The sequence below is a fragment of the Planococcus citri genome, chromosome 2, assembly GCF_950023065.1.
Source record: "Planococcus citri chromosome 2, ihPlaCitr1.1, whole genome shotgun sequence".
NCBI lineage: Eukaryota > Metazoa > Arthropoda > Insecta > Hemiptera > Pseudococcidae > Planococcus > Planococcus citri.
The window spans coordinates 67,186,452-67,198,453 of record NC_088678.1 but is presented as its reverse complement, the minus strand read 5'-3'; the positions used below and the strand labels follow the sequence as shown (position 1 = coordinate 67,198,453).

Below are 12,002 nucleotides of genomic sequence, written 5' to 3'. Positions count from 1 at the left end.
AAAAAAATTCTCTTCTGTCACTCTGAGATTTGAAGAATTACAAGTAGAATAAAAATTACGTCTTTCTGAGAATTTGAGCTAATATTATGATAACAAGATTATTACTTGCAATATCAGCTCTTCATGATTAATAGACGGGTGATTAAAAAGACCAATACGTAATTTACTTACTTGTTTGTAATTCATTTGAGCACTCTTATGGTATGGAAAATTCAACACTCACCTGAAACAGAAAAATGATAAAAATTGTCAATTAGTTCATGGAAGAGTTAAAAACAGCTGTGAAAATAATTGTCAAATAATGAACGTAGATACCTATTATGTTTTTGGGTTTTAAATAAAAATAAAAAATAGATTGTGCTTAAATAATTTGTATCCATTTATTACACGAATTTAAGGAACACAAACATCAAAAATAAATAACTTAAAAAAAACGCAGGTACATCTTTTCGAGAAAAAAATACATATAAGACAAAAGTAAGTAGGTAACTAATAAGGAAGCCACCAAAAATTGTACAGAGGAATGAGGGGGCGAGAGGGAGAGAAAAATGTTGGGTTTTTCAACACTTGAGATTTTTCAAGAGGGGGCGAGGTGAGCGAGGCAAAATTTTGTATTCAAATTTTTCGCTTTATCAACGATTTTTTTCAAGCAAGCGGATGTTGAAAATTTAATTTCATCGTTTCAGTTTTGATTTTATTTTCACCTTCAAGGTTCTTGCTAATGGGATGAAATTGGGCAAATAAAGAACTTTTTTCAACATGATATTTTTTCAAAAATGTAAAAAAATTCAATGGAAAATTTGAACGACATTTGAAAAAAATAATACGTATACCAATTTTTCGAAATAAGACGACGAGTTTTAAAGTAAAATAAGTAAGAGATAAAAAACCCAATTTTGTCATTTAAATATTTTCGGATTTAAACTTTGACATTTCTTGAATTTGAACAAAAAGGTTTCTATTCGAAAAGAGCAAATGGCCCGAGCGAAGCGAGACCAAAAGCTCTCAAAAATGTGTAATTCAGGTTCTAAAAAAGTCGATAAAAAACGAGCCCATTTCTACAATTCCAGAAAAAGGATAAATAAATTCGATAATTTTGAGTCTGATAGAAAAAAAAGCATTTTATCAGAACACAAAAATTCTGCTTGTTTGGATACCCAAGTCCTTTCTTTTAGGAACCTACAATAAAATTATGGGAACTTTGCGGAAAAAAACCATACATTTTGAGAGCTTAGTTGTTGACTAAAAGACAGTAAATTAATCATACCTACTGTAGAGAGAAAATTCATATTTCCTCGTCCTCCTTCTGATTCCATTTCTATTCAAAAGTTAAGCTGTTTTTGTAAATTTTTCTCCAAATCTTTTTCCAATAGGTACCCCTCCCTCCTTGCTCTAAAAATAATCAAAACAAAAAAATACGCCAATGCTGAAAATTTCAAAAAAAAAATTCTACTGTTTGAAGGTTTGATTTCGAGGAAATTTTCTTGACGATATAGGGTCAGAGAAAACAAATGGAAAGGCCAATTTTTAATCACAAATGTATGTATTCAGTCTGAAAAACGTGAGTTTCAACATTATTTTTCCACGATATTTTTGAGGCATTTTCGTGAAATATTAAAAGAACAAATTGGTTCGATGAATTTTTGTTACTGGTATTTAATTTATTTAGTTTTGGTCTAAACTTTGGGAAACTATTCCAGTGTCCAATTTACATTATCTTTCAAAAATTACTGAAAATGTGGAAAGTGCAATAGAAAAGATTTTCAGCATTCTTGTATGAAAAGAGCAAAGATTTTGTATTTTTTTTTGTTTGAATTTTCACAATAAAAACAAGTTTATGAACTTTCAAAAAAAAAAAAAGTCAGAAAAAAACGAAAATACAAATTTTTGCTGTTAAAAATGTGACCGTCGACCACATAATTTATTGTGACCAGTGATGGGTAAAATTTCAATACTTACTCATTTTCTGAGTTTTGTCTTGGACTTTAAATTCAACCCAAAAAGACCTAAAAGACAAGGATCTCGAAAGAAAAATTCGTTTTACTCGTATTTCAAGACATGGCAAAATGAAAATATGACTTTTGAAGAAAATGAATGCTTTTGAAAAATGGATTCGACGATTGACAACAATACAAGGAAATATTAAAGTGATGCATGCCAAAAAATACTTCTGTACCTCCCTTTACTTCTCTTGCACTACATTCTTCAAAGAAAGAAAACTTCCACATTTCTACAACTTGAATCCTGTACAATAAAAAAATTTCAAGAACACTGCAGAAAAAACGAACAAACTGAAAAATTATTGTGAGTTTTTTCACTTACAAAATCGTTAACTTACTTAGTACATTTCACGATCCAATGAAGAAATACTACACAATCATGCGAGAAAAAAAAATTAATAAAATAATGATTTTAGGAAAAAAATTGAAAAAATTACAAATATACTCAAACTATTTAATCGACACTGCTGGTATTTCAATTTTTCGGAGGCTTTTAATTCATCAAAACTTTTTGGCTGTTCACGATTAAATCGTGGATTTTTTTTCTTTTTTGAGTGAGAGATGGAGGAGGGCATTCTGGCCAGATCAAGCAAATGATCTCATACATTTGGTCTACTGTAGAATACTTTTTTTTGAGATGCGCCATTATTTGTCTGAAAACTTTTTTTTTTTATATACCTACTTATAAAATATAATCCTTCAACTTCATACGGAACATCATTTACATTATTAAAAAAAAAGTCTCGTTCAGAACAAATCGGAGATTTCCAAGAATATACTCTGTTGCACCTCATTTATAAATCGATCAATGATTTGAGATATAAGATTAATACTGATTTCCGGTACAATATCTATCAAATGTTTTAAAATACTTTTCAGCGAATACGAGTACATTCAAAATGAAAAATATTCATCAAGTAACCACGCTCGTGTTTCTTTTCATTCTCCACTTCTGAACAACATGATATGCAATATAAAATTGTGGTTTTTTGTTCTATTTCTAACCAAAGGTAATGTAATTTCGTACGCATAATTTAATCTTCTAAAATGTTTCCAACTTATCAAATTTAACTTTACACTTTTCAGAAATAACTTCGATACGAGCCTCGTATTCGGCATCTGAGAAAAGCGATATCACAAAATATTTGAATTCAACTATCCATAAAATATTTCGAAGCGCTAAAGGCGTGGCTGTGACCTTTTTGTTGAAGAAAATAACAAATCTTCAGCCGAAGACTTACGAATATAATTTGACTCGCAAAGTACAAGGGTTTCGAGATCAGATTATTTTTCGTAATGTTACGTTTCCAAGTTTGAGTTTTGGCAGTTGGTCGAGGTCATCTAATCGTAAATATATCGAATACGATTTTCTCAACAATAAAATAGTACGCATCAATATCTCTACCTAGCACCATAATTTTACAGCTATTGCTATATTGTAATATATACTAATGTAAAAAAATTAATATTCATCATCAGCAAATAGGATCGCTTCATGTTTACATCGAATTCCACAGCGATATATATTCGGACAAGGATACATTTTACAGCAGTTTTCAAGAAGAGGCGACTTTTGACTATCCATCAAGTTGGCCCTGTTTCATAAACGTGACAAAATTACCAAAAACTAATCTCGAAAATATATTCCAAATCGATATGCCATTGCCCAAGTCGGCTGTGTTCAGATATAGCTCTAATTACAAGCAATATGAGGCAGTGGTAGGTAAGGAGCTCTTTCTCAATGCGGTAAAACAGTTTTGCGCACAAGTAAACTAACCTTTAACTCAATCATTCATTTCAGAGACGAAACAATGATCTGATGGAAGAAATCAAATCCAAGCTTCCATCGATGATGATCGAAAATATGAATCATAATGAAAAGCTGATACGAGCTCTGAACAAAAGTTACGGTTTGCATCCAAAAAGACATCTCTTAGCAAAACGAAAAAATTTCTCGCACAACGAATATCAATATCACTATCGGATACCGACAGCAAAATATTTCTGTTTCAAATTGATCAACATCTCCATCTCGGGATTGTCAAACTTTCAATCATTGAAGCAACATTATTCCCCCGATATGAAACCCATTCACACTTTGTGGATTAAAGACATCCGAGGAAAAGCGACTTTGGATTACGGACGTGAACCGGAGTCTCCTTTGGAGCTGAATTTCTACGCAGATTATCTCTCAATATCGAAGGATAGGTTTACCGAAACTTATTATGGCAGAGGATTCAAAGTAGCTGCACATTGGGCTTCGGTCAGTCGTGCAAAAGAAGACATTCCATTGACCATCGTTCAATCAGAGTGTATATGGCGGAGTATTGAATCGGCCCTCGCCTTTTCGTTGAAGCCAGAATCGATAGGTACGTCATTCATCAGAATTGTTCAAATATATGTCTCGTATATTCCATGATGTTTCAACATCCTCCTTTCTCCTCCTCCTACTTCATCTTTTCGTATCTTTCTGAAGATCAAAATGAAGGATGTGTTTCCAAGTCCAAAAAAATATTGATAAGAAATTCATGGTACACAGTACAGTTTGGAAACGTAGAAATGGCCCAAATTGTCTGATTTTTATGCTAGATGGCCCTGCAACCTCAGAATCTTTGAAAATGGACTTAGTGCGTTTTGGAAACACATGCTTCAAATATATAGCTAGAATCTCATTTTCATCTTTCTGAACAAATTAATTATCACCGATTAATAATTCAGTATATTTTTTTGCGATACGTAACAACCCTTTCCCTTTCATTTTGGTACGATACTTTCAGAAATAGAATTGCATTTTGCTCAATACGACTACAATAAGTGGTATTTTCTCTTTTTTTCATGGTACGAACGAAACAAATCGAAAAGTGGATGAAATGGAAACTCCACTGAAACAGAAGTGCGCTGAAATACCATCATCATGGAGCTGGGAAGACATGAAGCAATCGTACGACAAATGGATCCCATTCAATGATGACTAGTCAATTTCTTAACCCAAAGTACTCTTTTGAGGGTTGTTTTTTATTATGATGAGAATATATTTTTTAAACGAGCAAAGAATTTGCAGAAAATCATAATCCTGATACATACTCGAATTGAAAATGGGAAAAAATCTTGTTGAACTTGAGATAAAAAAATAAAAGGTTTCGTGAAGAATAAATTGTCAAAAAAAACGGACAAGCCCCTGTAGTGTCCACCTTTGATTTGAACAGGATCGAGATTTTTGAAAAGAACGTGGCCTGAAACCGGCTTAATCAAAATTTCAGCAATCCAAATTGATTTAAAAATTTTTGAATTTTCAAAATTGACCAAGTATATTTTCAGCAAGTTTATATATGCTTTTTAAAATACGTATAATTATTCAGTAAAAATGACAGAAATTTTTCCAGAAATTAATGCCAATTCTCTCGAATCGAATTTCATCATTTCTGGCTTTCCTGGAGAGCTTCCAGCGTGGATTTTGATTTCTCTAGAATGACGTGGAAATCCATTTGGATAGCAATAAATCAAGTAGTGGCTCATTTTCGACCTACATAACGGGTTTATCCACATTTAGCCCGATTTTCAGGCGAACACTTCGAGTGCATTTTTTGACAACGATATCTAGGTACTCATTTATAAGGAAGTATTCAAAAAATCAAACTGTTCTGTTCACAGGAAAATTGATGAAATTAATTGCACGAATGGCTTTGACTCGTCTTAAACCAATCCTCTAAAATCTAAATTTCACTGTTTCGGGACATTCCGGATCCTCCAGCACGGTTTTCGATTTGTCCATAATTTTAAAATTTCTCCAGAAGGTGTCAAAATCAACTTGGGAAGCTAAACATCGAGTTATGGCTTACCTATTTTCGTCCCATATTTGACGATTTTATCAAAACGTTTTCAAGAGAATAAACACCCTATTCAAAATTTGAAGGAAGACTGGGATATATTTAAAAGGAAAAAATTTGCCTAATCAAGTAAATGATCTCATATATGTATTTTGGTCCTTTGTGGAACATTTGTCTTCGTAATGAGCTTTTACTTTTTCTGAAACCGATTTTTTTTTCTTTCATGGTGTGCGACAACGAGATATTTCTCAAACGTTTCCGAACATCTTACATTTTGAAAAAATATCTTTCACAACAAATCAGAGTTTTCCAAGAAACTAGTCTCTGCTGCACCTCATTTACATTAATCGATCGATAATTTACGATACCAGATTAATACACTGATTTCCGGTACAACGTCTATCAAATATTTAAATACTTTTCAGCGAATAAGTAAGTACCTACATCCAATTCAAAATAAAAATTATTCTTCAAGAAACCGCGCTAGTGTTTATTTTCATTCTGTACTTTTGAACAACATGAAATGCAACATAAAATTTTTGTTTTGTGTTTTATTTCTAACGAAAGGTAATTTAATTTCGCATGCGTAATTTATTATTCGAAACTGTTTCCAATTCATAAAATTTGGCTTCATTTACACTTTACAGAAATAACTTCGATACGAGCCTCGTATTCGACATCTAAGAAAAGCGACATCACAAAATATTTGAATTCAACTATCCATAAAATATTTCGAAGTGCTAAAAGCGTGGCTTTGACTTGCTTGTTGAAGAAAATACAAAATCATGAGCCGAAGACTTACGAATATAATTTAACTCGCAAAGTACAAGGGTTTCGAGATCAGATTGTTTTTCGTAATGTTACGTTTCCAAGTTTGTGGTCAGACGAACTGGCAACTAAATACATGGAATACGATTTTCTCAACAATAGAATAGTACGTATCAATAGCTTTCCCTATAGCTCCACAATTTCACATCTATTGCACTGCTATACTGCCATATATGTAGATGTACTAACGAGAAAAAAACATTAATATCCAATATCCATCAGCAAATAGGATTGGATAGAGTTCACATCGAATGCCATTGCGATATATACGTATTTTCTGACAATGGTACAACATATCGCAGCATTTTTTGGACAGGCATAGTGTTTGGCGATTACGAATTTTGGAAGCCCCGAGTTGACAACACCTGTATTATAAACCTGACAAAATTGCCAAAAACTAATCTCGAAAATACTTTCACAATCGATATGCGAATCCCCGATTCGAGTAACATAGGATACCGCTTTCATTACTCGTGGAACCATAATAAGGCAGTGGTAGGTAAGGTGTAGGTGTAACATGCTGAAAAAAAAACAACCTGGATATCATCAAGTGGGTAAACTAACCTAATCCAATCGTACATTTCAGGCACAAAACAACGATCTGATGGAAGAAATCAAATCCAAACTTCCATCAGTATTGCTCGAAAATATGAATCATAATGAAAAACTGATACAAGCTTTAAACAACAGTTACGGTTTCCGTCCAAAAAGACATCTCTTAGCAAAACGAAAAAATTTCTCGCACAACGAATATCAATATCACTATCGGATACCGACTGCTAAATATTTCTGTTTTAAATTGATCAACATCTCCATCTCGGGAATGTCAAATTTTCAATCATTGAAGCACTACCGTTCCCCTGATAAGAAGCCCATTCATACTTTGTGGATTAAAGACATCCGAGGAAATGCGACTTTGGATTACGGACGTGAATCGGAGTCTCCTTTAGAGCTGAATTTCCACGCCGAATATCTCTCAATATCGAGGGATAGGTTTACCGGGGGTTATTATGGCAGAGGATTCAAAGTAGCTACACATTGGGCTTCTGTCAGTCGTGCAAAAGAAGACATTCCATTGACCATCGTTCATTCAGAGTGTATATGGCGGAGTATTGAATCGGCCCTCGCCTTTTCGTTGAAGCCAGAATCGATAGGTAGGTCATCAGAATTGTTCAAATATATGTCTCGTATATTCCATGATGTTTCAACATCCTCCTTTCTCCTCCTCCAACTTCATCTTTTCGCATCTTTCTGAAGATCAAATGAAGGATGTATAGTTCCAAGTCCAAAAAAATATTGATAAGAAATTCATGGTACACAGTACAGTTTGGAAACGTAGAAATGGCCCAAATTGTCTGATTTTTTGATATGTTGTAGCCAAGACCCTCGGGCACAACGTATCAAAAAATCAGTCATTTTGGGCCGAAATTTTATGCTAGATGGCCTTGTAATCTAAGAATCTTTGAAAATGGACTTAGTGCGTTTTGGAAACACATGCTTCAAATATAGCTAGAATCTCACTTTCATCTTTCTGAACAAATTAATTATCGCCGATTAATAATTCAGTATTTTTTTTTTTTTTTTTGCGATACGTAACAACCCTCTCCTTTTCATTTTGGTACGATACTTTCAGAAATAGAATTGCATTTTGCTCAATACGACTACAATAAGTGGTATTTTCTCTTTTTTTCATGGTACGAACGAAACAAATCGAAAAGTGGATGAAATGGAAACTCCACTGAAACCGAAGTGCTCTGAAATACCATCATCATTGAGCTGGGAAGACATGAAGCAATCGTACGAAAAATGGATTCCATTCAATGATGACTAGTCAATTTCTTAACCTAAAGTACCCTTTTGTGTGCTGTTTTTTCTTACGATGAAAATATATTTTTTAAACGAGCAAAGAATTTGCAGAAAATCATAATCCTGATACATACCTACTCGAATTGAAAATGGGAAAAAATCTTGTTGAACTTGTGATAAAAAAAATAAAAGGTTTCGTGAAGAATAAGCTGTCAAAAAAAACGGAAAAGGCCCCTGAAGTGTCCACCTTTGATTTGAACAGGATCGAGATTTTTGAAAAGAACGTGGCCTGAAACCGGCATAATCAAAATTTCAGCAATCCAAATTGATTTTAAAATTTTTGAATTTTCAAAATTGACCAAGTATATTTTCAGCAAGTTTATGCTTTTTAAAATAAGGTTACGTATAATTATTCAGTAAAAATGACAGAAATTTGTCCTGAAATTAATGCCAATTATCTCGAATCGAATTTCATCATTTCTGGCTATCCTGGAGAGCTTCCAGCGTGGATTTTGATTTCTCTAGAATGACGTGGAAATTAATTTGGATAGCAATAAATCAAGTAGTGGCTCATTTTCGAACTACAAAACGGGTTTATCCACATTTAGCCCGATATTCAGGCGAACACTTCGAGTGCTTTTTTTGACAAGGATATCTAGGTGGTACTTATTTATAAGGAAGTATTCAAAAAATCAAACTGTTCTGTTCACAGGAAAATTGATGAAATTAATTGCACGAATACCTTTGACTCGTCTTAAACCAATCCTCTAAAATCTGAATTTCACTGTTTCAAGACATTCTGGAGCCTCCAGCACGATTTTCGATTTGTCCAGGATTTTAAAATTTCTCCAGAAGGTGTCAAAATTAACTTGAGAAGCTAAACATCGAGTTATGGCTTACCTATTTTCGTCCCATACTTGTCGATTTTATCTGAAACGTTTTCAAGAGAATAGACACCCTATTTAAAATTTCAAGGAAAGCTTGCTTCAAAATTCAAAATTCGACTTGGAATGACTTTTGAGCGAAAATTGAATAAATTGCAAATGTCTTTTTTGGAATGCTTCAAGATTCATGAAAACATTATACATTTTTGGGAGAAGGATGGGATGATTTTTGCTATTATTTGGTCAATTGCGGAACACATATTGAAATCGTTTAAAAATATGCCAGACTATACTTTGGAGTTTTTCAAATTTTCTAGATATCATACTATATCAATAACAAATTCAACTGATAATTCACGATACGAGATTATTACTGATTTCCGGCACTAAATACGATTATTTTCACAGAATACATTTGAAACACAAATTATTCTTCCAGAAACAACGTTCATGAGCGGTTTTTCTCATTTAATACTCAAACGACATGAAGTGCCAGATAAAACTGTTATTTTTTGTTCTAGTATTTCTGACCAAAGGTAAATAATCCAATTTCTCGTACATGATTTTATCACCACCGATGCTTTTGCCAGTTCATAAACATTTTGCTTTATGCTTTACAGAAATCATTCCGATACGAGGATCGCATTCGGCATCGAAAGAAAATGACATTACAAAACACCTGAGTCCAACTATTAGCAATATATTTAAAAGCGTTAGAAATACGGCTGTGACTAATTTTTTGGATAAAATACGCGTAGCAACTCATGATGAAGCGGCAAGGAGTCGTGCAGCGTACAGGATACGTTGGGTGGCTACTGTACGTTTCACTTGACTCGCAGATAAAATCTGTAGACGGCGCAAATATATACTCGCGCCGGCTACGTTGGTCGTTGACTTTGACGAATTTTCTGTCCAGAATAATGGCTTCTTCGAATACGACACGCGTGCTTATATTTATATAAGTGAAATTTATATTTTTGAAATACTATTTATAAATTATGTTGGTAAAATACAGAACTACAAACCCCCCCCCTCTCGTCTCATTTAATTACTCTCCGACTGGGCAATAGACATGGTCGACCGTGGCAACCCTCCAATAAACCGATCATTCTTTTCAGGTACGGTACAACAAGGAATACAGAACAAAGAACTGGAAAAAGAAATTGAATCCAAGCTGCCATCGATATTAGTCGATAATATGAATCATAATGAACTACTGAAACAAGCTCTAAACGAAAGCTACAGTTTCTGGTCAAAGCAACACCTCAAAGCAAAACGTCCAGATTTCTTGAATAACGAGCAACAGTATCAAGTATCACTACATGATACCCACCGCAGAATATTTCTGTTTCAAGCTAATCAATATCACCATATCTGGGGATTGTCAAATTTTCATTCGATGAAACACCACCATTCCCCTGATAGAAAGTTGATTTACACGTTGTGGATTAAGGATATTTGAGGCGATGCAATTTTGGATTACGGACGCGAATCTGAACCTCCTTTAGAACTGCATTTCCAAATGGATCGTATTTCAATGCCGGAGCATACTTAAGTTTTAACCGAACCCGGTACAGGAGTGAAAGTAAAAGCTCATTGGTATTCAGCCAGAAGACAAGGAGAAAAGGAAGACATTCAATTGACCAATATTCAATCACAGGGCATAATACAGAGTATTGAATCGGCCATTGCGTTTTCATTGATACCACATCCGGACTGTAAGTCATCAGAATGTTCAAATATTTACTGAATTCTAGTTACACATTCTCAACTGTTTGGTATACTTAGTTTTAACATTTAGCTCGACACGATTAAAATAATCGCCATTTTTTTATTTTTTTCAACCAGTTCGGAAAGTGCACGAAATGATAACACCGCTGAAACAAAAATGCTCCGAAATATCACCATCACTCAGCTGGGAAGAAATGAAGGAATCATACGGAAAATGGATTCCATTCAATGACAACTAATCAATCTTCTCATTATTACAAGAAAATGGATTTCATTCAAGGACAACGAATAAATTTTCTTATTACTTACCTACTAGCTTAATGAATTACCTAAGTATATCTAATGTAGATGAACGTTGAACTGAACTTATTAAATAGTAAAATTCACAACCAATAATTACGATTGGTTTTTTTACGCTTCAGTATACTTACCTACATTGCAATGGGTTGTCAACTGTCGCGGGAGTTTCAATTGTTATTTTGGAATATTTGAAAACTGGGTTGCAATCCAGGTGATGGGAGGTTGCCAAAATACACCACCTTGTCAAAATTTCAAGCGCTGAAATTCATTGTTCGATTTTTTGCGAATTTTTTGAAATTCCTTGGACTTGGACTGACGGGTGATGATTTTGAAGTGTTGCAGAGCCTCCAGTAGTTATTCGTATCTCTCACTTCCCTAGTATTCGAAGAAACGTTGTAAGTATAGGATGAAAATGAAATCGAGCACCACCAATAAATTCGGTATTTACCAATTTTGTGACTCTTTTGATCGATTCGAGCACATATTTTCGAAATATTTTTATGCTGGTTCAAATCCAGAACTCTTCAAAAAAATATGTATATTTTAAGACAAAAAAAAAATGAAAATCCGCCAACGGCCTCAGAACTGTTTGAAACCATCATTAATCGAATCGGGAGATCAAAAAT

At 33.7% G+C, this 12,002-nt stretch overlaps 1 protein-coding gene across 7 annotated transcripts; it reads left to right on the top strand.

The window, feature by feature from the left end:
- The first annotated feature begins 2,813 nt into the window (after positions 1–2,813).
- LOC135837285 (uncharacterized) lies at positions 2,814–10,376 on the top strand. Of its 7 annotated transcripts, none has more exons than XM_065352502.1 (11): positions 2,814–3,010; positions 3,087–3,385; positions 3,480–3,723; positions 3,802–4,369; positions 4,863–4,993; positions 5,384–6,394; positions 6,475–6,761; positions 6,878–7,150; positions 7,242–7,809; positions 8,374–9,881; positions 9,966–10,376. In XM_065352502.1, the coding sequence occupies exons 6-10, from the start codon at positions 6,346–6,348 to the stop codon at positions 8,484–8,486; spliced, it is 1,290 nt and encodes a 429-aa protein (XP_065208574.1). In that variant the 5' UTR covers positions 2,814–3,010; positions 3,087–3,385; positions 3,480–3,723; positions 3,802–4,369; positions 4,863–4,993; positions 5,384–6,345; the 3' UTR covers positions 8,487–9,881; positions 9,966–10,376. The 7 variants fall into 7 exon arrangements, with proteins under 7 accessions (XP_065208574.1, XP_065208572.1, XP_065208573.1 ...); XM_065352500.1 differs by having other exon boundaries at positions 2,817–3,010; positions 3,480–3,719; XM_065352501.1 differs by having other exon boundaries at positions 2,822–3,010; positions 3,480–3,719; positions 5,652–6,394.
- Positions 10,377–12,002: the final 1,626 nt, after the last annotated feature.

Coding starts and splice junctions, on each gene's coding strand:
- LOC135837285 (XM_065352502.1), top strand. CDS start 6,346: ATGAAATGCAACATAAAATTTTTGTTTTGTGTTTTATTTCTAACGAAA. Junction 6,395..6,474: donor TGTTTTATTTCTAACGAAAG/GTAATTTAATTT, acceptor TACACTTTACAG/AAATAACTTCGATACGAGCC. Junction 7,151..7,241: donor GGAACCATAATAAGGCAGTG/GTAGGTAAGGTG, acceptor CGTACATTTCAG/GCACAAAACAACGATCTGAT.